At 29.9% G+C, this 21171-nt stretch overlaps 7 protein-coding genes across 7 annotated transcripts; 1 reads left to right on the top strand and 6 right to left on the bottom strand.

The window, feature by feature from the left end:
• Positions 1-152: 152 nt before the first annotated feature.
• On the bottom strand, positions 153-800 carry GO595_003860 (uncharacterized protein; the record flags this gene model as incomplete). Its single annotated transcript, XM_067916927.1, has 1 exon — positions 153-800. One exon carries the CDS (start codon positions 798-800, stop codon positions 153-155), a length of 648 nt encoding a protein of 215 aa, XP_067776147.1.
• Positions 801-1245: 445 nt separating this feature from the next.
• On the bottom strand, positions 1246-1824 carry GO595_003859 (putative ras-related protein Rab-5C; the record flags this gene model as incomplete). The annotated part of the gene is made up of 1 exon (XM_067916926.1): positions 1246-1824. The coding sequence occupies one exon, from the start codon at positions 1822-1824 to the stop codon at positions 1246-1248; it is 579 nt and encodes a 192-aa protein (XP_067776146.1).
• Positions 1825-3224: 1400 nt separating this feature from the next.
• On the bottom strand, positions 3225-3554 carry GO595_003858 (uncharacterized protein; the record flags this gene model as incomplete). The annotated part of the gene is made up of 1 exon (XM_067916925.1): positions 3225-3554. The coding sequence occupies one exon, from the start codon at positions 3552-3554 to the stop codon at positions 3225-3227; it is 330 nt and encodes a 109-aa protein (XP_067776145.1).
• A 534-nt stretch (positions 3555-4088) lies between these two features.
• On the bottom strand, positions 4089-5078 carry GO595_003857 (39 kDa initiator binding protein; the record flags this gene model as incomplete). The annotated part of the gene is made up of 1 exon (XM_067916924.1): positions 4089-5078. The coding sequence occupies one exon, from the start codon at positions 5076-5078 to the stop codon at positions 4089-4091; it is 990 nt and encodes a 329-aa protein (XP_067776144.1).
• Positions 5079-8081: 3003 nt separating this feature from the next.
• GO595_003856 (ATP-dependent DNA helicase Rep) lies at positions 8082-10124 on the bottom strand (the record flags this gene model as incomplete). Its single annotated transcript, XM_067916923.1, has 1 exon — positions 8082-10124. The coding sequence occupies one exon, from the start codon at positions 10122-10124 to the stop codon at positions 8082-8084; it is 2043 nt and encodes a 680-aa protein (XP_067776143.1).
• Positions 10125-11540: 1416 nt separating this feature from the next.
• GO595_003855 (uncharacterized protein) lies at positions 11541-11951 on the bottom strand (the record flags this gene model as incomplete). The annotated part of the gene is made up of 1 exon (XM_067916921.1): positions 11541-11951. One exon carries the CDS (start codon positions 11949-11951, stop codon positions 11541-11543), a length of 411 nt encoding a protein of 136 aa, XP_067776142.1.
• A 6512-nt stretch (positions 11952-18463) lies between these two features.
• GO595_003854 (uncharacterized protein) lies at positions 18464-19807 on the top strand (the record flags this gene model as incomplete). The annotated part of the gene is made up of 1 exon (XM_067916920.1): positions 18464-19807. The coding sequence occupies one exon, from the start codon at positions 18464-18466 to the stop codon at positions 19805-19807; it is 1344 nt and encodes a 447-aa protein (XP_067776141.1).
• Positions 19808-21171: the final 1364 nt, after the last annotated feature.

Below are 21171 nucleotides of genomic sequence, written 5' to 3'. Positions count from 1 at the left end.
ATCTGTGATTGAATCAGTGTTCGTTTTTTCAGATGAAGGAGGTGTTTGCTTTGGTTTTCTTTTGGGGAGCATTTGTATTTTAACGGCCGCAATAGGGCACCCCCGCATATTAACAAAGTTTGTTTGACAAAAAAATAAAAACGATTCATGGTTTAGAAGCCAAACTTATGGAAAGTTTCACGGAATGAAGAGCCTACACTTGAACGGAAAGAGTTGAAGTCACTTGCAACTTGAACAAGATAAAGTGAAAGTGCTGATGATATTATATCAAAGATAAAGGTTTCATATTCGGTTGAAATGTTAACAATTTTCTTTAAACCTTCAAAGAACAAGAATTTCAAGAATGAAATCCAACAGAACTCTTTTCTGATTCTTATCATAGATGAAGATAAGATTACTGGTAAAGCAGTTGACACAATTGCCGAAGCAGGGAACCAGAAGAACATAGAACCAAACATGAGGATGAGATAAAGTGTTATTGATATTTCACTGGGATTAAACTTGTTCATAAGAATTCCGAAGAAAACGCCCATCAAACAATCTGACAAGTACATATTTCCAATAGCCATTTGATCAAGTGCAGCTAAAATGAATACAATAAAATGAAATTCTCGGTATGGGGCATAGTTCAATACAATTGTTAATAATAACATGGAGGAACCAAGGAAGCACGGCACATGAACAACTCCGCCTGTTCCATGTCCACCTGGTCTTACACGTGGATTTACAAATGATATCAATGCAATTAAGAATGAGGCAAATACTAATTGAGAAGACATTCCTTGAGCCGCAGATTTCATGTCTATTGAGTAAAGAAATATTGGAATAAAACTAAGAACACGAACACTGAAGAGATAAGAGAAATAGTGATAGAATTCGCCCAAATTCTTGACCATAAGGATTTTTTGTACCATTGCAATAATGTGCATTTCTAATTTGTTCAATGGATTCCAAATACTTGGAGAGATGAGCCAACGCTGCGGATTTCTCATTTTTTGTCAAATGTATAAAACATAGAAAACAGATTGAGTAAACATCTGAATTTAATTGAAAAAGTTACAAAACGTTTACAATTTTGAAAAAAGTTGCGATGATTTAAAAAATATAAACACAAGGCTAATAAATTCAAGAATTAAGGCTTCACAATGAAAAATTAGGAGAGCTTCGTAATTCTGAAGTTTTAAATTATATTGGATTTGTCAATTAAATCTAAATAATCTTAATTCTAACTATCAATCAATAGCACTAGCAGCATGGTTTCTTATCGGCGTCTTGTCCATCTAAATCAACTGCATCATTGCTTGGAAAAGTTTTCAACATAGAAGCAATTTGTATAAATAGTTCTTCAACCCCCTGTCCTGTCTTTGCGGATGTCTCAAAATATGTAAGGCCATTTTCCTCAGCAAATTCTTTTGCTTTTTCACGATCAACAGTTGCATTTAAATCACATTTGTTTCCAACTAAAAACCAAATTACATCTTCATGTTGAATTTCCCGTGTTTCTCTGTGCCACTCTTTTGCTTCTTCAAAAGAATCAGGATCAGTTACATCATAAACAATAATAATTGCAGATGCACCTTGTGAATACCTTGGAACCAATGATCTATATCTTTCTTGCCCAGCTGTATCCCACACATGAAGAGATACTATGTTTCCTTTTTGTGTTTGAACATCCCTTGAAATAAATGCAGCACCAATTGTTGATTCTTGTGATGTTGGGAAAGTCTTATTTGCAAACCTGATAACAATGCTTGTTTTTCCAACTGAGCTTGAACCAATTAACACAACTTTATGCTTTTTTTGAGGGCTTGTTGCTTCGCTCATTCTTTTATTTCTATCGTATGCACATAGCGGTTACAAAATAACCAAACAACCGAATACAAAACTGTCAAAAACCGCCAACACCAAAGCAGACATGGAAGTAAACGTGCGCACTTCAAGCAAAAATTTTATCGGTTCAAAATAAACTATATAAATATTCAATAAACTTATCAATTTTTATTTCTGATATTCACAAGAGCTTGATCGGATGTCCATTTATTTCTATCGTATTTGATCGTTTTGCATTCAATCGATTGCCTATAACATTATTACACACAGAAGAAAATTTGTTCGGTAGATTTTTTTATTTTTAAATTAAAAAAAAAGTACATTTTGTACATTAGAAACTTTGGCACTAAAATGTCAAATGCTTGCTCGATCTTTCTGGAAATTGTAATTTATATCCGCAATCTTTTCTGAGTTAGGTATTGATTTTTTTCTCATTTTGATATATTAAATAATTACACACACTGTATGCTCATATGAGCCACTGATGATACTGTAAAAACTTAAAAGTGCTTTGAAATTTCGGAAAATTTAAATATGAAAAAAGTGAAAAAAAAGACTTTTAATTTTAATAGAAGATTATACTTTGCATTCTAAGTAACCTATGTTAATGAATAGCAAATGATGATAAAATGAGATATTTTCATTTAAAAAGAGTTGACTCCCTATCGTCTGCCTTCAATTCACTTTTTGAGTATGCTTTGATTAATTTAGATATAAAGTTCTCAAAAATGAGTGCTATTGAAAAAGTTCGGGTTCTACTGAAGAACATCTAACAACGCTTAACTTTCCTCAGATGAGGAACCACATGCCTAATGATGGAATCACTACCATAAGCACAAGAGATTAAAAGTTGAATAATTTATCAACCGGCTTGAAATTCCTAATCGAGAAAACTATTTTAAGTTTAACTGAAGAAAAAGTATTAAGATTTTTTGATTCAAATTTTCCAAATACATTTTCACCTTCATAGAAAAAATGACCTCCACTATATAAAGTTATGATGTGCTTATGCTTGATTAAATTTATCCGGGTATAAACACACACATTTTGTATTATAGTAGTAGCAGCTTTATGTACATTTTGTATTATTTCGAAGCGCAGACATTACGTGTTAATTTCTCATTCCTTTCTTTTTTTATTGTTTGGTCGGTTATTGATATATTGACAACACTCATAGAATATTTTGTATTCAAAGATAAAATAATTTGTTACAAAAATGGAAAGTGAAATAACATTAAAGCATGAAAAAGAAGGAACAAAATTTACAATGAACGCAAGTCAGAGGGTATAATCTTGCACTAAGGTACTAGGCTTTCCCATCTTTTTGATTGCAAAAAAAAAAAACAAATACGGGATAGAGAAAGTTTTATTTCGAATGTGTTGGATAGTTATATTTAAATGTCGGGAGAAACCGGATGGCTTGCTACATTAGTGAACCTTTGTAACCAGAAACGAATAAGAGTAGCATCGCCTAAATTTGTTTTGAATAATGTTCGCTCAATGAATCTGATAGATATGAAAACAGCGAAAATGAAACAAAGGAGAAAAACAGAGGATAGGGATTGCAAAGTGATTAGTGGGAGCTTCTTAGATTCTTTTAAAATGCTCTTTGGTTCAATTTTAGCATCTACCAAATGACTGAGATCAGCCCATTGGAGATGCTTTGCCTGGAATACGATTGGTGCTTCGGCAAATCGAACCTTTATCTGTCCTTGCGATTCCATCCTCAAATCCGAATGATTGAAAAGTGACGCTTATATTTCTCAATTTTCTGTTCGTCGATAAGACCGAATGCTGTCAAAATTGAATATATCTACAGGCAAGAGAATTCTGGTACAAATTTACGCCATTGAAAAAAAATTTATTTCTATTAAACTGATTTCCGTTTTGATTTTTTTCTATGCTTTTCCGCTGACGGTTGTTATATCGCCATAAACTGCTGTGTTGTAATTCACCGGTCAAAATTCGTCTGCAAAAATAAAACTTCCCAAGAGAATGTGTTGACAGAGCATAGGTTGCTCTATGGACTGTACTAAAACGTAGAGCATTTCCTTTTATTCTTCAATTTTCATTTCATTTAAACAATCAATTTTGTTGATATATATATATATATATATATATATATTGTTATTTTTTTTGGAGCAAAAATCATTTCATCATTTTCAACATTTTGCTACAAAGTTTTTTAAAAAATACGTAAAAATTTATTCAACAGAAATGAGCTCTACTAAAATCAAATAACAAATAAAAAATATATCTTACATTGAAGGATGCACTTCGAAGTAGTTTTGCCAAGATGTATATTTTGTTCCAGATGAATCTATTAGATATTCTCCGCTCGCTGGTTCTTCCACCATGTTGTAAACTTTAGAAACTGTTCTATCGTTCCTTATAATCACGAAACAATTGTCTTCGCTCTCATCAAAAAAGCCGTAAATGCTTTCACCCTCAGAACTTATTGCATAAGGATCATGAACGATTTTTAGCCAGTTTTGGTTTTCGTTCGATGATTTTAATAATGAAGCAATTTTTTGCATAAGAGTTGCTTCTGGTCCAAACTTTGCAATAAACCTTGCAAAATCTGTTACTGTAATTTGGTTTGGGTCAAAGCATTTAAATATTGTTTCTAATACAACTTTTGAATTTGCAAGTTTCTGGTGAGAAGCTCTAAACCTTTTAGCAGCCATCTCAAGAAACTCTGGTGTTGCAATACTATTTCTGTTTGTAGAATTTGCAGTAAATTCTTCCCAAATTGAAATTATTATCGACTTAAATGATTGTATAGTGTTTGCTGATGTCATTCCAAGATTGATTTCTCTAAGTAGTGAAATTTTAGATTTTGGTGATTCACTATTTGTATAATTTGGAAAGTTTGTTTTATCTTCATTCATTATTTTTTCATCTGCAAGATCAACAGCAGTACTTTCTTGTGCAAAGCCAGCTCGCTCCCATGTTGTCCAACCATTTTGATCGTTTTGAATTTGGTGAAATTTGAGGTCTTTTAAATTTACATTTAATGTATTGATTTTTATTTTCATGATAACGACAAGACGCTTTTTGTTGATTCTAAAATGCTTTTTGTCAACCCATCCTGCTCCAACGAAGTTTTGTTTCGTTTCATCATCACCTGCATAATTTAATAAAATCAGTAATTTGTTTGAAAATCTAGAAGCTGGGTCTCTGCTGCTTTTTCGTTCTATTACTTTTTGGATTTCTGGTGGAAGATCATCAAATCCTTTGTCTTCCATCAACAGGATAACAAAAATACACTTTTTGAGATACCGGCCGTTAAAAAAGAATGTTATAGTTGAAATGACAGTTTTCATATCACTTCAATTTTCCAGAATTCATTTTAGGTTCAAAAACATTATCATATATATTTTTACTGACCTTTCGTAGATGCAAATAATATGAATAATTTCCAAATATTATTTTGTTATCCATAATTTTTTAAAAAGATATTAAATAAAACAAATTTTGGATCAAGCAAACCATTTTTAATCATATTTTCATTAAATATATATTTTGATTCTTCATTTCCTTGTTTGAAAAGATATGCTATAAAAATTTCAAATATTTTTGAATTACATTTATTAATTTCTTCAAATTTATTGATTTCTTTAAAAAAATTTAGATAAAGTTCAAAATCATTTTTTCTTGAGGAATAAAACAAAAATATCATATGAATTATAAGTATGTTGAAAGTTATTGTATGTTTTTCATCAAATTTTTTTATTATTTAATTAACTGATTGTGTGGTGTTTTCTTTATTCAACATAGAAATTGTTATATATAATGATATAAGGATTTCCCATTCATTATGACTTACATTTGGTTTTTTCCTTTCCATGTAAATGAGAAAAGTGAAAATTATTGTTAACGATTTGTTCTCATTTAATGGAAAATTACACTGTTATTTTTTTTTAATAATATAAATTCTTATACAAATAGTTTGTGTTAATTTTAGTAATTCAGTAACAAGCATTGGATCCGCAGCATTTTCAAATTGTTATAATTTGACAATTTTGACACTTGGCAAAGGATTAACAAGTATTGAAGATAATGCATTTGCAAATTGTACATCACTAATAAATATTACAATTCCAAATTCAGTTCAATTCATTGGAACATCAGCATTTTCATGTTGTTATGGGTTAAAGATATTAACACTTTGCACAGGATTATCAGTAATTGCAAATGGTGCATTTTCGCAATGTTATAATCTTCAATGTATTTATTATTACGGTATTTCACATCCATCGATTAGAGAAAGTGGATTTTCTTCAGTTAATGCAACAGTTCTTACATATCCAACATATGATGATGAAAGATTTGGTCCATTTACAGTGAATGATTATGAAGGAGGAGCCTGCATACCATTGTTTACACATTCATTTTCAAGTTCAAATACATATCCGCAATCGAATACATTAACTAAATCAAATACATTTACAAAATCACTTCAAAGTTGTTTAACTTTATCTTTTTCTTATATATTTACTATTTCAATATCATTTAAGCATTCATTTGCCATTTATGAAACACAAGCGAAATCATTTTAGTTGTTTATAAATCATTCAACATTTTCATATATTGAAACGGAATTTATTTTTTATGATTACACAATTGTTATTTACTCGACGTATTATAATTATTATTCAAATTATTACACATATATAAGTTATATTATAAATGAATCATCGAATGGAATTACAACACCAGCTTTAATTGGAAAAATTTGTGGATCAATTGCATTTGTTTTAATAATTATCGGAATTGTTATATTTTTAGTTAAATATAACAATAAAAAAGATAAAACTACTTCAAAGTTACACTTCAAAGATTCAATAACATCAAGCACAAAGCAAAGTGATAATGTATATTATTTAGTTGCAGATATTGTTAAAGAAGATGAAGAAAATTGGTTATAATGCAAATATGGATGTATAATAAAAATTAATTATTTTGATTTTGATACAATATAAAAATTTGAAATATATTTATTTGTGATTTGGTAATTTTTTAGTAATCAATGGATGCTATTAAATGCACATACAAAAAAAGATATAAAGGGATCGGATAATACTTTTATGTCACCAGAGCTGCTTTCAACCTCAGTTGATATCCATATGGTATAAATAATTTGAGAAGGTTTTGCTTTCTCAATGCAACCGAATCACAAAAATTATAATTTACAGATCATTTACTATAAGGAACCCTCAAGGGTACAAACGATTTAATTAATGTATTCAATAATTGTATACAATCATATTACCAATGTTAATAATGTATCCAAATTTGAAGCAAATGGTATCTAAATTAATGTTTCAAATGCACGTGCATTTAATGGTCGTCCAGAGCACAATTAAAGCCACGGACTTGGATTTGGTTGATTAACATGTTTTGTTGTTTATCATGACTCATACTTATCTAATCTAATTAGCTGATTTAATGAAGAAATATTTATTAATTATTCAGTATTTTTTGCTTCAGTTAAATATTTAACACTTTGTTAGTTATGTAAATGAAAATAATAGATGGAACAACATTTGAATTTTATCTAAATGATATCTTCATATATATATATATATATTATGAAAAAGAATAACAAACTTTAATTTTAAAAAGGTTTTGATTATATTTCAACAAAAATATGTCACGTTTATTGATGCTTTTGAGTTATTTAACACATTATTACGACCAGAGTTGAAATTACTTTTGATAATAATTTAATTTCGGTTGAAATGAGTCATCAAATCTAATATTAATCAAGCTTTCTGAACTTCTTTCTTTCTCTTGAGATTTGTGTTCCTCTTAATTTAAGAATTTGCCATTCTTTCAATCTCTTTCTCAAAAATCGTTGATATTCACGTATTTGACCTGTCCTTGCAGCTTCTGAAATAATTTGATCTGGTATATGTTTTCCTTTCGTCGATGAAAACTCAGTTGGCAGATTATTTGATTTTAATTCTTCTATTGTTTTTTTGATTTCACTTTGTTCACCATCTTCCTCATAAGCTTTGCTATGATCTTCTTCTTTCATTTTTCGTAGCTTCTTCTTTATTCGCCTTATTTTTCCCATTTCTCCAATTTCCACACATTGACTTACTCTGTTTGAATAAATTGGATGAAATAGTGTGAAAACATTGGCTCTTTGTTTTCTTAAGGCGTTCGTCCAGACAAACTGCACATCTCATTTTCCATTTAAAATTGGAATTGAAAATGCAAACATTTTTATTTATAAATACAAATTATTTTGTTGATTGATTATTCATAGTTTTCTCTTCAATTAAGGTTAAGTGCGGCTTCAAACGTTTCTGAGGTTGAGGCGCTTTCCTCTGTAGGTTTGCTTGAACTAGTTTGAGATGATTTCCATTTTTTAATTCTTGAGAATCATTTTGTTTCGCAGTCCAATCAATATCCTGTGAGTTAGAACCAATCTTAGATGCCATCGTAAACCCTGGGTAATCTCTTGGCTGAGAATTTGCCTGATGAATCTTCAACACAGACGAGAAAACCGCCGGCATTGCACTTTTCGACGGTTTTCTATCGATTTCGGTTTCTTGTTCAATATGAACTTTTTCATCGACATACAATTCGGGAACTTCATCGAGGAAAACCGATGGCCCGTAATCCTTGAGGAACGAAATCGTCAAATCTTTTTTAGCACGGCTCATTGCGACATAAAACAGTCTTCTTTCTTCTTCCATTTGTTCATCGCTACAATCCCTTTGTGGCCATGATCCTTTTGTTGCTCCAATTAAAAAAACATAATCCCATTCAAGACCTTTTGCCTGATGAATTGTACTCATATGGATTCCGTTTTGTCCCGTTTCTTCAGATGTTTCTGTTCGAACACTGTCTAAAAAATCTTGAAATGATTCATCTTCTGTTTTCTTTGCTTCTTTCACTAACGATTCAATACCAGATGAATTAAGTTTTAACGCAGATGTAATGATACATACGGCATCATGAATGGATATTGATTGAAATGAATTTCTTAAACTTTCAATTATTTCTTCTTCAGCCATATCGTTCTCTATCGGCTTTGCCACTTTTTTGTTGATATTCTTTAACGATTTTATATTTAAAAAGTTTTCGTCATTTTTCATTGAATTATAAAAATCGTAAATTTTTTTCAATGATTTCTTATCGGCGTAATCTTTGTTGTATTGAATTCCAGCCAACATCTGCAATATATTTAGAACCTTATTCACCTCTTTTGTCTCAATAAACCTTGCTTTATCAGCAAACGACACGCCCATGTTTCTTTTTTTTAATTCACCTCTAATCACATTTGCCGCTTTTCTTGTTCTGAACAAAATAGCAATTGATCCTCTTCCAAAAACCCTTTCTACATCATTTAGTATTAGCTCTGCTTCATCTTTTGGTGAGGTGGCCCCATAGACAGTTATTTTTTTCATGTTTTCTTCATTCAATGCGCTTTTTATCACTTTCTTTACTCTCAGCTTATTATACTGGATCACACCCGACATTGACTTTACAATATGTGGCGGACATCGGAAGCATGTTGTAAGACGTATAACAATTGCATTTTGATACACATTTGAAAAGTCAAGAAGAAGACGAGAACTTGCCCCTCGCCAACTATAGATTGTTTGATCATCGTCTCCGACAACTGTGAGCCGTCCACGGTCTCCAAAAATAAGTTTCATCAGATCAAATTGAACTTTGGAAACATCTTGCATTTCATCAACTAGAGCGTATTTAAAGCGGCGCTGATAGTACTGGAGAACTTCTGAGTTATGTTTGAGAAGCTCCAATGGTAATGTGATCAAATCTGTGTAATCGCATGAGTTTTGAGATCGAAGTTGTTGATTATATTTCTCAAATATAGGGGCAAGATCATCACTACAAAGGCCTTGCGTTTTGTATATTTGGAGCTTAAGGAGAATTTCCTTGTTAAATGGAGCATCGGAAATTGATTGTAAAATCCCAATTTGTTCACTTTGTGATATGATGTTAAACTTGGTTAGGTTGAGTAGGTGACCAAATTTCCGGAGGATGGAAAGTCCAAATGAATGAAAAGTTGATACTGTAAAATTTGTGATATTGACTCCAATTGATTTAATTCGTTCACGAAGCTCTTGTGAAGCCTTACGAGTGAAGGTAATGACAAGTAATTCGTTTGGTTGAAACCCTGATTGTATTAAATGTCCAATTCGATTTATGATTGTAAATGTCTTTCCGGAGCCAGGACATGCAACAATTGCAACAGGTTTGTCAATAGATGAATTAATTGCCATGCGTTGTTCATCAGAACATTGCTTCATGAAAAATGCCGTGGTGAGGTACTTGGATTGATCTAACCGTAAAATGTATTTAAAAGATTTTACAATTGTAAAGGTGAATTAACTTAGGAACAAACATTTCCTGGAAAACGAACACTGTTGATTCCAAGGCTATGATTTTGTTTCATGCATATAAATGCAATCTCAAAATGTTTCAAATCAACTTTAAAATTTTAATAAAAATTTAATGAATAATTATCTTATTTTAGTTATAATCAAATCTTATCTAATGAGAAAAGTATACATAAAAAATTGCCGACATGTGTGAATTTACTGTCCATTTTATGACGCTTTATTTAAAATGTAATGCAATCATTGGGAAAAAATTGATAAATAAAGCCATAATTAGTTCACATACATTTACTAATAGTGCTTTCCTTTTGGTATCATCTACAGACTTATCAAAGAAAACATGTTTTTTATTGTATTCATGAGGTTAAAAAATTTTACAAACTTCTTTTTCTTCTGTTTTCTTTTCATTTTTTTTTTAAATTTTAAGTAACATTTGATTGTAAGTTTCAAAATTCTATCCAAATGATAATTTGTTTTGGAAGAACACTCGATATAAGCAGCAGCTCCAATTTCATTTGCCTTTAATTCCCCATCTTCTGAAGAAACAATTCCATGAAAAAATTCGTCGTTAGGATTTGGTTCGTCTCTGAGATCGGATTTCGTTCCAACCAAAAGAATAGGTACTTCAGGACAATATTTTTTTACCTCTGGAACCCAAAAGCTTGATACTCTTTCGAATGACCTTGGATCTACAAGAGAAAAGCAAACAAGAAAAACGCCAGTATTTGGATAATTAAGAGGCCTTATTGTCCAATATTCTTCAGCTCCATCATTCACATCCTTAATGTTTAGTTTATATTTTTTCTTTTTCTCAATTATTTGCTTTTGAGCAGCAAAGTCATATACATCACGACATAACATTTCTGGGTCAAAAGGATTAGGGAATTCCCCAGTCTTATAAGTACCCACTAAAGAAGTTTTACCAACTGCATTATTTCCAACGACACAAACTTTTACCACGTAATCTTCAACTTTTCCTTTCATTTACCCCCACAAAATGAGTAACGGTTTTGATCGGAATTATATTCAAAATGTTATGCATGGATACGCCTGCTAGAATTTGCTAAAAATCACATTCTTGATATCACAATGCTTAAAGATTCGTAACAATTGCTTACTATTGATGGAAATCATCTAGGTCCCTAATAAATGAGATTGGATAAAAAAATCTGATTATTGGAATTTTAGAAAAGATGAGTGCTCATTGTGACACGAAGTTACTGAAATCATCGGTGATTATCGGGGGAAAGATATTTAATAGAATTTAAAAAAATTAAATTCCAGAAGATAAATTTATGAAAAAATTTACATCCCGCACATTCGCATCTAATCAACACTAAGCATAGATGGACCTGGCACTTCAACAAGTTGAGAATTGATATATGAACTTGTTGGTACGACTCTTTGCTCTTCATTATGAACACCATCACTATTTGATTCTCTCTCCATCATCCAACTAGCAGAATCGAATAGTTTTATGTGTTCTCTCTTTGTTCTTGCATTTGCGTTAATTTCAAGATTACCAAAATTTCCACGATTCCCTGCAAGGGACAGAGGTGAATCTGTTGGATCCTTAGGCATTTTACATTCAAGAACTGTTGTCGGTAATTCAATTGATTCATTTCCATGATTCATTACGTATTCAGCAGAGTCAAAAAACTTGATATTTTTGCGCTTTTCCTTTGCCTTATTTGATTTCTGTAGCGAACCAAGTTTGTTTTGCCTGGATTCGGACATGAAAAATTTGTCAATTTGTCAACTTTTTGATTCGAACCGTCAATCTATGAGGTGATGGGATTTTTGATAAGCTCAAAGTTTTTTTTATGCTTTTGTTCTGAAGTAATTATCAATAATTGTGCGTCAATAAATAATTAAATATGTTTTTACCGATAGAGGATTGAGATTTTTAAGTTTCGTTTTAAATTTTGGTTTCCACATTAACAAGAAAAAGATGAACATTTTCCAATCGTACTTAGTCAAAAAAATTTTTATGCGGGGTGTCCCTGTTTTTTGATCATTCGATACAATTTCATCAATTGATAATGGATTAAACTAAAATCAGACGAAAAGTTATTTATAAACGTTTATTTCTAGTGTAGTCCCTGGTTAGGATGCAAAACGCCCTCCATTTTGCGGTTTTTGAACGATAGGAAATTTGAAAGAAAAAAAAATGGCAATAAAAATATTCGACTTTTGATAAGTAGATCAAAGTCATTTCAAAAAGTGAATAATGGCAAAATATCTTATTGGGGGGGTCTGATACACTTCGAAATCATTTTTAAATAAAAATATTTTAAATTATGATTAGTTTATTAAGAAATTTCACCAATTATTGCTTTCCAGCATTTTTCAGATGTATTTCCTATATTTCTTCGAAAGCACCATTCATGATGGATATATGATTCGTAATAATTTCTATCTCTAAATCCATTTTTTAGTAGGTATCCTTTTATTAGATTCCATGTACATTCTATTTTTTGAGTATTTGCCTCAGTAATTGGATCTACAAAATTTTCTGAGTGATTTACTGTTTTGTGTACATAACCTAAATCACTAAGAGTATTATATGCCTTCCATTCATCAGACCAAATTTCTGAATTAGGTCTAACTGTTGAACAAATAATTTAAATAAGAACTTTTCTCGATCTATTTTCGCAAATCTCAGCAACAACTCTCATTGTTTTACTGTCTATTTCGCCAAAAACCCAAATTTCTTCTTTTTCCAATGCACTTCCTTTGTTGTATTTAGCACCGAAAAAATGACTTTCATCAATTTCGACTATTCCATCACCAAGTAAATTCTGAGCTATATCTTTTCGATATTCTTTTTCTGCAATAAATCGAAAAGTTTGAAATAATGTTATTACTGATCGTTCACATACACCTGTGATTTTAGATGTAGTTCTTATATCAAAACCTTCTACCCAACATGGCAAAATGTGAACAAATCCCCTTAATGAAAGTTTTGCTTGTGATACCCATGAATCTAATCTGATTGATTTTGAATTTCTGCATTTACTTGAGCAGCATCTATATGCAGCACCATCAGGGTAACTTGGTGAGAAATAAACTTTCATTAACGATTGACATTTCGGACATATTTAAATTTGGTGGATATCAGGAATGATTCCCTGCTCAGAGGCCCATTTGATAAAGCTTTTGTCATTTAATTTTAACACTTTCTTAATGGTTTCGAATTGCAATTGCATCAATAAAAAAATGATCGACTTTTTGACTACTTTACAAACAAAAAATATGAATAAATTTTTATCGATAACCGTTATAATAAATCTTATATATTTTATTTAATAACTTAAATATTATCGTTATGTCAAATATTTTGTCTGTCAAAATATATATATTAATATGTATCAAATGCGAGCACCGAAGGTGCGAGCGGTTTCGATCGTTATCCATTGAAAAACGAAGTTTTTCAATGGATAACGATCGAAACCGGCCGTCAGGATGATGGATGGGGTGCCCTAATGTGGCATTTCTATTTTTCCTCAAATTTCCTATCGTTCGAAAACCGCAAAATGGAGGGCGTTTTGCATAAGAGCCTAGTCCCTTATGGAAAATAATATGTGATTAATATTTTTATGATAAAATTGATTTTAATTTATAACATCATTTAAAAGATTCAATTGGTTTGTTAAAAATATTGTTTAAAAAACTAGATAACTTGTGTTGCGATTCAAATCGTATGGAAAGTAGAGGGGATAAAAAATTTTGGGAAAATGGCTCATGAAAAGCAATTTTTGAAGTGCTCATTTATGTTCTCTGTAAAGATATTTCTTTTGTTTTGAGGTACATGTTGAACATAATAAGCAAATTAAACACATGTATGAAATCAATTTTCATCATATATACCAAAGAGAATAAAATATCATTGTGTATATAATTAGTATATTATAACAGGAAGGGAGTATAGCTCAGTGGGAGAGCGCCACTTTAGCATAGTGGAGGCCTGGGGTTCAATCCCCCATACTTCCAATTTTTTTCTTTTTTTTCTCGAATATTATGTTAAAACTTGGAATTATTTCATCACATTGAACCTTTACTCCACGAATGTACCTCGTAATTTGGATGCAAATGGGAAATCTAATAAATAGCTATTATGTTGTTTAAAACAAAATTCAATAAAAATTAATTTTAATATCGTTTTATATGTATATAAATTTGTAGCTTATTAATTTTGGAAAAACGACGTCATTTTATGCAATATGTTCTGAGATGTGATCGAATAAATTCTAATTGTATCATATGGAAATTATCATACCAAAAACTCAATATGTTTCTTTGATGATAGAACATATCTCACAAATCTCGTTTAAACATTATACAGATTTGGCAAAATCATGATCGCGCATGTAAATATAAAAAGAAATTTGTTTTATTGACACCCTTTACGACCAAAAGAGATGTATTCAATATTTCAATGATGATTTAATTTTGAACGAAAATTTTAGATTTGAATGCCTTTGCATCCTTTTTTTATCACTTCATTTTCATGAAGGAAAATCAAAGTAATTCATTCGATTCACCTGATAACATGACTCTAACTCAGCTTTTGAATTTGCTTGTCGATTTTCAAGTTGATAAGAATGATATTAATCAAGCAATTACATTGATCAATTATGTTTATCCTCAAATTAAATCAACTTCTGATTATGCACTTAACTCATCTTTTTATTACTTCATGAAATATTGTTCAAATGAGTATTCAACAAAATTGATACCTTTAATTGAAATGATGATACAAAACTATCAAACATATCCGCAAATAATTAGTATCTTAGTTTCCATTCATAAAATCTACAAACTAGATAAAACCATACTTAGTGGTAAAATCGAAGCTTTTATCCAAAGCATAAATGCAAAAATAATAACATGTTTTCGTAATAATATTTATATAATTAATAATGAGCCAATTGATTATTATGATTATTGTTATTTAGTTGATTTAATAACAAAAATCCCGATAAATAATGTTTATGTTAAATTTATATCCCAATTAACTTCCAAAGGAAATATTACATGTGATTATCCTTATCGAAATTATAATAAACCGGAGATTAATCCCAATGAACTAAAAAAATTTTTAAATAAAATTGATAAACAAACATTTATTTTATTTGAACCATTACTTCTAAAATTAGTTACAAATAAAAATACATGTTATGTAAAGCTTATTAAACTTTATCATAAATATCAAATAAAACCTTCTAAATTTATTGATAAAATTCTTGATCAATGTCCAGCTTTTTCTTTTACCAATGAAGATTATGAATATTTGGAAAATAATAACTTAAATCAATCTCCATCTGATGTTGATTCATTAATTAAAGCTATACAAGAGAAGAAAATAATAGAATGTAAAAACTATTCTTCAATATTATTACCAAAATTCCCTAATTTTGCGTTATTTTTTGGATATTATTTAAAAAATCATTCATTTATTCCAAATGAATTATTTAAACTTGGAGATAAAGTTTATGATTTTCAGGGATTTGATTTTTCTTCATTTATAAACCTTGATGAAATAAATTCATTTTATCCATTAAAATTTTGGAAATGTTTTAAATCGATTAATCCAAAAAATCAATATTTATTTCATGGATTTGTTCTAAAGGATTATAATTTTAATTCGAACATGAAACTTCCTAACTTAGAATTACCAAAAGTTTTTACAAATGAAATACAAAAAATTGCAATCAAAGCTTTAAATGATTATTTCTTTTTATCAAATGTACCAATTCGAAATGTAAAAGATGAAGTTATTAATTTCTTTACACTTGCGCAATTTTTCTCTAAGAATCATGATGTTGAATTATTTAATGAAGTTATAAAAACATTTGATCGTGATTTATCATTAACATTCTGTGCACTAATTGACAAAGATTTTTCTAATGAATATTTTGCAAAAGTTTTCCCCAGCATTTCAAATCTTTCACCTTATATAATGTATCTTATAGGTCGTTCAAGCACAAAATTACCAAATAGTTTATGTTTATTTAATATGAATACAATTCTTGATTTAAAGCTTTTTAATGATGATAAAAAACTTTTAGTTATAAAAAATAATTTAATAGTTTCCAATTTTTCAGCAGAAGAGTTTAATAAATGTATGAAAAGTATTTCAAAAGAAGAAGCAATATTCCCAGATTATTGTGAATTTATGGATAAAATTTTTATTCAATCATTTCCAAAATCATCTAATTCGCTTAATTTATATACAACATATATTAAAACATTTCAAATACAAAAAACATTTGATTTTTGGAGTGAAATACTTGAAGTTTATCTTAATTCGAATCAATTTAAAAATGAAACTATAGTATTACTTCTTGATCAAATTCTACCAAATTATTCTGATAAATTAAGTGATGATGAAAAATACAATAAAGAATCTGTTTTAAATCCATACAAAGATTATCCCCAATTTATCAATGTAATACAAAAATATGGCAAATTAATTGCAAATAAGATACAATATATTTCAAAGCAATTATTAATTTTTATTATCCTATTTCCAGAAGAAATCGAAGTTAATGTTAAATATGATTACTTTTTAAACAAAATTGGAAACAAAACAATTGATATTTATATGATTAGAAATGATATCTTTGAAGACACATTTTTATTATTTAAAACAACATTAAAAAATGAAATATTAAATCACATAAAAATTTATTATATATGTGAAGATGGTATTGACGCTGGTGGATTAAAACGTGATTGGTTTTATAATGTATGGAAATCAATTCTGGAAAAAGATTTATTCATTCCAAATAATAATGGAAACAAATTAATGATAAACCCAAACAACAATAATTTGGATTTATATTATTTTGCAGGTCAATTTGTTGCTTTTTCGATTTTACAAAATCAAAAAATCGATGCAAATTTTGTTAACTCAATTTTAAACTTAATTGTTGGTAAAGAAAATGAAATTAACGATATTGAAGATATCGATCCTTTAATTTATAAATCATTAAAATGGATGACAAGTAATTCTGTTGATGATTTGTATTTGAATTTTACAATTAATGATCAAGAAATTATTGAAAATGGAAGAAATATCGATGTTACAGATGAAAACAAAAATGATTACATCAGTAAAGTATTGAATTTCATATTTGACAAAAACGTTCATTCTCAACTCGAACAATTTTTGAATGGATTTCACTCGTTTATTTCTAAAAGTGACATTTCTATTTTTGATACCAAAGAATTAAATTTAATTATTGCTGGTGAAAATAAGATTGATTTAAAGGATTGGGAAGAAAATACTATTTGTTCATCACAAGAATTACGAAAAATGTTCTTTGAAGTTATCAGTAAATGGAATAAACAAAGTTTATTAAAGCTGTTAAAATTTGTAACAGGTTCACCAACAATTCCAATTGGAGGATTTAAATGCTTTGAAAGTTATGGCGGAAAATTCTGTTTGAATGTAATATCTAATCAAAACAAATTCCCTGTTTCACATACGTGCTTCAACTCAATGGATTTACCAAATTATGGATCAAAAGAAGAAATGGAAGAAAAGCTTTCAACAGCAATTTTGTGTGATAGCTTTGAAATTGGATGAAATAAGATTTGTTTGTAAATAAATATAAAAACGTAAATTGTTTTATTGTGAAAATGAAGGTTCAAATGTTTGCGTGATATTTTTGAAGTTTTTATATTTTATCATTCCTAATTATTTTCGCAATTTCATTTGGATTATGTCCTTCTTTAATATATATCTAATGAAGTTCCCAATTATTCTTTGAAGGTTTTTCATAATTTTCAAAAAAATCTTCAAATAGATCTTTTGCAAAAAAAAGCTTTTCTAAAATTGGGGTACTCCATTATTTCTTACCCCTATATTGAACGTTAATCGACTAACTGGCTTTCCATCTCTAATTCCTAAACCCCTTTACTCAAAATAGTTGCCATTATAATTCTGATGAAAATAACGAAGAGTTCATTCGCTTCATTATGATAAAAGTTCATAGCTATTTTCCTGTTATTGCATGTTTTCTGAACACATCACAACGAAATCATGATTCCATATAACGTTTGAAAGGGGAAATGATTTTTCAATGCATTTTGATCATCTTATTGGTGTATTAATTTGGCAATTTTTGAAATTGAATCAAAAGTTGATTAGGTTTGGCCAAACAAATCTATTCAAAAATTGGTAATTGAAAACTTTACATGTTTCAACCGATCAATTGCTCAACCAGCAATAAAGTGTCAGCATGAGCGAAAGACTCACTGAATGGCTCGTTGATCACCCAAATTATATGGGCTACATTAAAATAGTTGGTGTAAAAACAGATAATAACACAGAAGTTCCAGCTGGTTATCAAGAAAGATATCATCAAAATGTCATTAACCTTTTATACTCGCATTTAACAGAACAAACAACATTAATGGGTCCATCACATCAGAAATCCAAAGCGAAGCCAACTTACCTTTCAGGAAGAGGTGCAATAGCCTTTCGAAAATCACAATTTATCAAACTTGAATTAAAACGAATTCAACAAGATCAATTTTCAAAATACTCTCAATGCATTGCTGACTTTATCAATCTTTTATCTACACCTCATATATTATCTGAAGATTTAGTCATCTCAATAGATCATCAAAAGCTCTTCTCTGAAACATTCGAAAAATCTAAATACGAGATTGCACTTAAAATCAAACGTATTCAGCTCAAAAACGAAGCTATCAAACAAACAGAAGAATATTCCACATTTGAAAACCAGAAATTCCTTTTCAAGAACATAATTGAAGCTACATCATCTATCTTCGATAAAGAATCAGCGTTTCTAATCGCTAATCCACTCCAAGATAAATTTGATGTATTATTTGATTTCTATGGTTTTCCATTTTCATCTGTTCTAAACGAAGCAATAGACAGCTATACACCCAAGAGTTCCAATGCTTTTGTTCGCCAGCTCGTACAAATTGTTCGACAACTTCTTGATTATTTCGGATATCGCCAAGAAGGAAATGACAATCTTTTGGTCATGCTCATGTTCAGATGCGCCTTTGACAAGCTCTATGCCGTTGGGAAGTCGCCACTAAATCGAGAACCATTTAATGTTGAGCGACTAACTACAATTGATCCACTTTCCAAATTTTTGATGAATTGCACCTTCGCTGACCTATGCCCTCCAGACGAGTACTGTCCCAAGCACGAAAAGGACAGTAAAGTTTCGGAAGTTTTTGGAAATGATCCGTTATATCATAAATGTGTCCGATCATTAGAATCATTGGTTTTCTTTACAAACCCAATAGATGCTCTAAACGAGGTACATATGACAGTAACAAACATCGAAAAGGCTGCAAATAGTTATCATCAAGGAACAGATTCTTTGCTTGCATTTGAAGTCATTTTTGGGCTTTTCTTGTGTGTGACTGCCGCAGCTCATATCCCTGAACTCCAACTTTATACTGATTTCATCAATGAATGCACTCCACAGTCAGGATTGACGGCGGTTTTCGATTATGCCCATACAAAATTGCAAGCAGCAACAAATTATTTGAGAACGTTAATTGAAAACCTCCAGAAGAACCCACAGGCGAACGTTAATTAATTAAACGGTTCGGGGCGGTACGAAACGTTTATATTTAAACGTGTTCAGAATAATGATATTATTAAAAGTTTAATAATAAAAAAATTGGTTTTGAGTTTTAGAATCACTTGATGCGCTTTTACTTATGCATAATATCAAATTTGTTTTTAATTTTGCATTCAACTTAATTTTCATCTTATTAAAAAAAACATATGTATCCATTCATAAATTTATTAAGGTTTTTAATGAGCGTATTAATCTTTTTATATGAACAAGGAGACTTTATTTGCTTTATTTTAAATCGAATTTCACCAAGATGCATTATTTTAAAAAAGATTACAGATGGAGTTGATCGCTTTGCTGGAGTTGGTAACTGTCGCCTTGCAGCTCAAGCAATGAGAAAACTTGGAATTGGTTAGACATATGACAAAGATCGCTTAAGGCGATAGAAAACTTGCAATCTTAAAGAACCACTTGAGCCACCAGTACCAGGTGAATGGGATAATGAAATTCCACAATTGTTTACCCAACAAACAGCCAAGAATTTGAAGAAAAGAGACTTGCTTCTGGTCGTAAGTCAAGACAAAATACATTAACAGTGAAATTGAGGCATCGTAAAGCTCGTATCGAAAGAAAAACAATTTCTGAAATGAACAACTGTAAAAACAAACATAAATTTACTTCTTTTATTGTTTAATATATACGTTTCGACAATTACCAACTGAAGTTTATGTGTTTAAAAAACCCAAAAAATTAATTAAAACATTTTTTTAATACAAAAGATACTCCATATTCATCATACTCATCTTTTTTAACATAGTCATGAGTATAACAGAAAAGCGATGAAAAAATAGCTGCTCCTTCCCAACTGTTCTTAGGTCTAGCTGGAGATGTACGAATCTCAAATTTCATATTTTCGTTTTTCAATTTCTTTGTTAGTTCTTTCTGAAATCTATCTTCGATCCCATCCACAAGTGTAGAACCGCCCATCAAGTAAATGTGATTTATATTTTTCCTTACTTCTTCATCTAAACTCATAATCGAATCGTATGTAGCTTTCTTAAATTTCAGTTCACTTATTATTTAAAAAATATATGGACCTATTCTCATTACACGCGTGGTAATTATTGCCAATTGACAATAATTTACACTCAGTGTGAGCCTGCTCAACAAGTTCTATCGGTTAACGTTGCTCATACCCTGAGATTTCTATATTTTACGGAATGTAAACCACAAAAAAGCTAAGTGTGAATCACTTTTTGATATACTTTTGGCGCACAATATTTTGCCATTTCACCTCACATTTAGTATAAAAACGATTCCCTTACAAGCAAACAATTATTATGTGAAGTGCTATATTCAAACAAAAATTTTCAAATGACCTC

Source organism: Histomonas meleagridis (assembly GCF_020186115.1).
Source record: "Histomonas meleagridis strain 2922-C6/04-10x chromosome Unknown contig_23, whole genome shotgun sequence".
Taxonomy (NCBI): domain Eukaryota; phylum Parabasalia; order Tritrichomonadida; family Dientamoebidae; genus Histomonas; species Histomonas meleagridis.
Note: the sequence above shows the minus strand (reverse complement) of the source record. Positions and strands in the feature narration are given on the sequence as shown.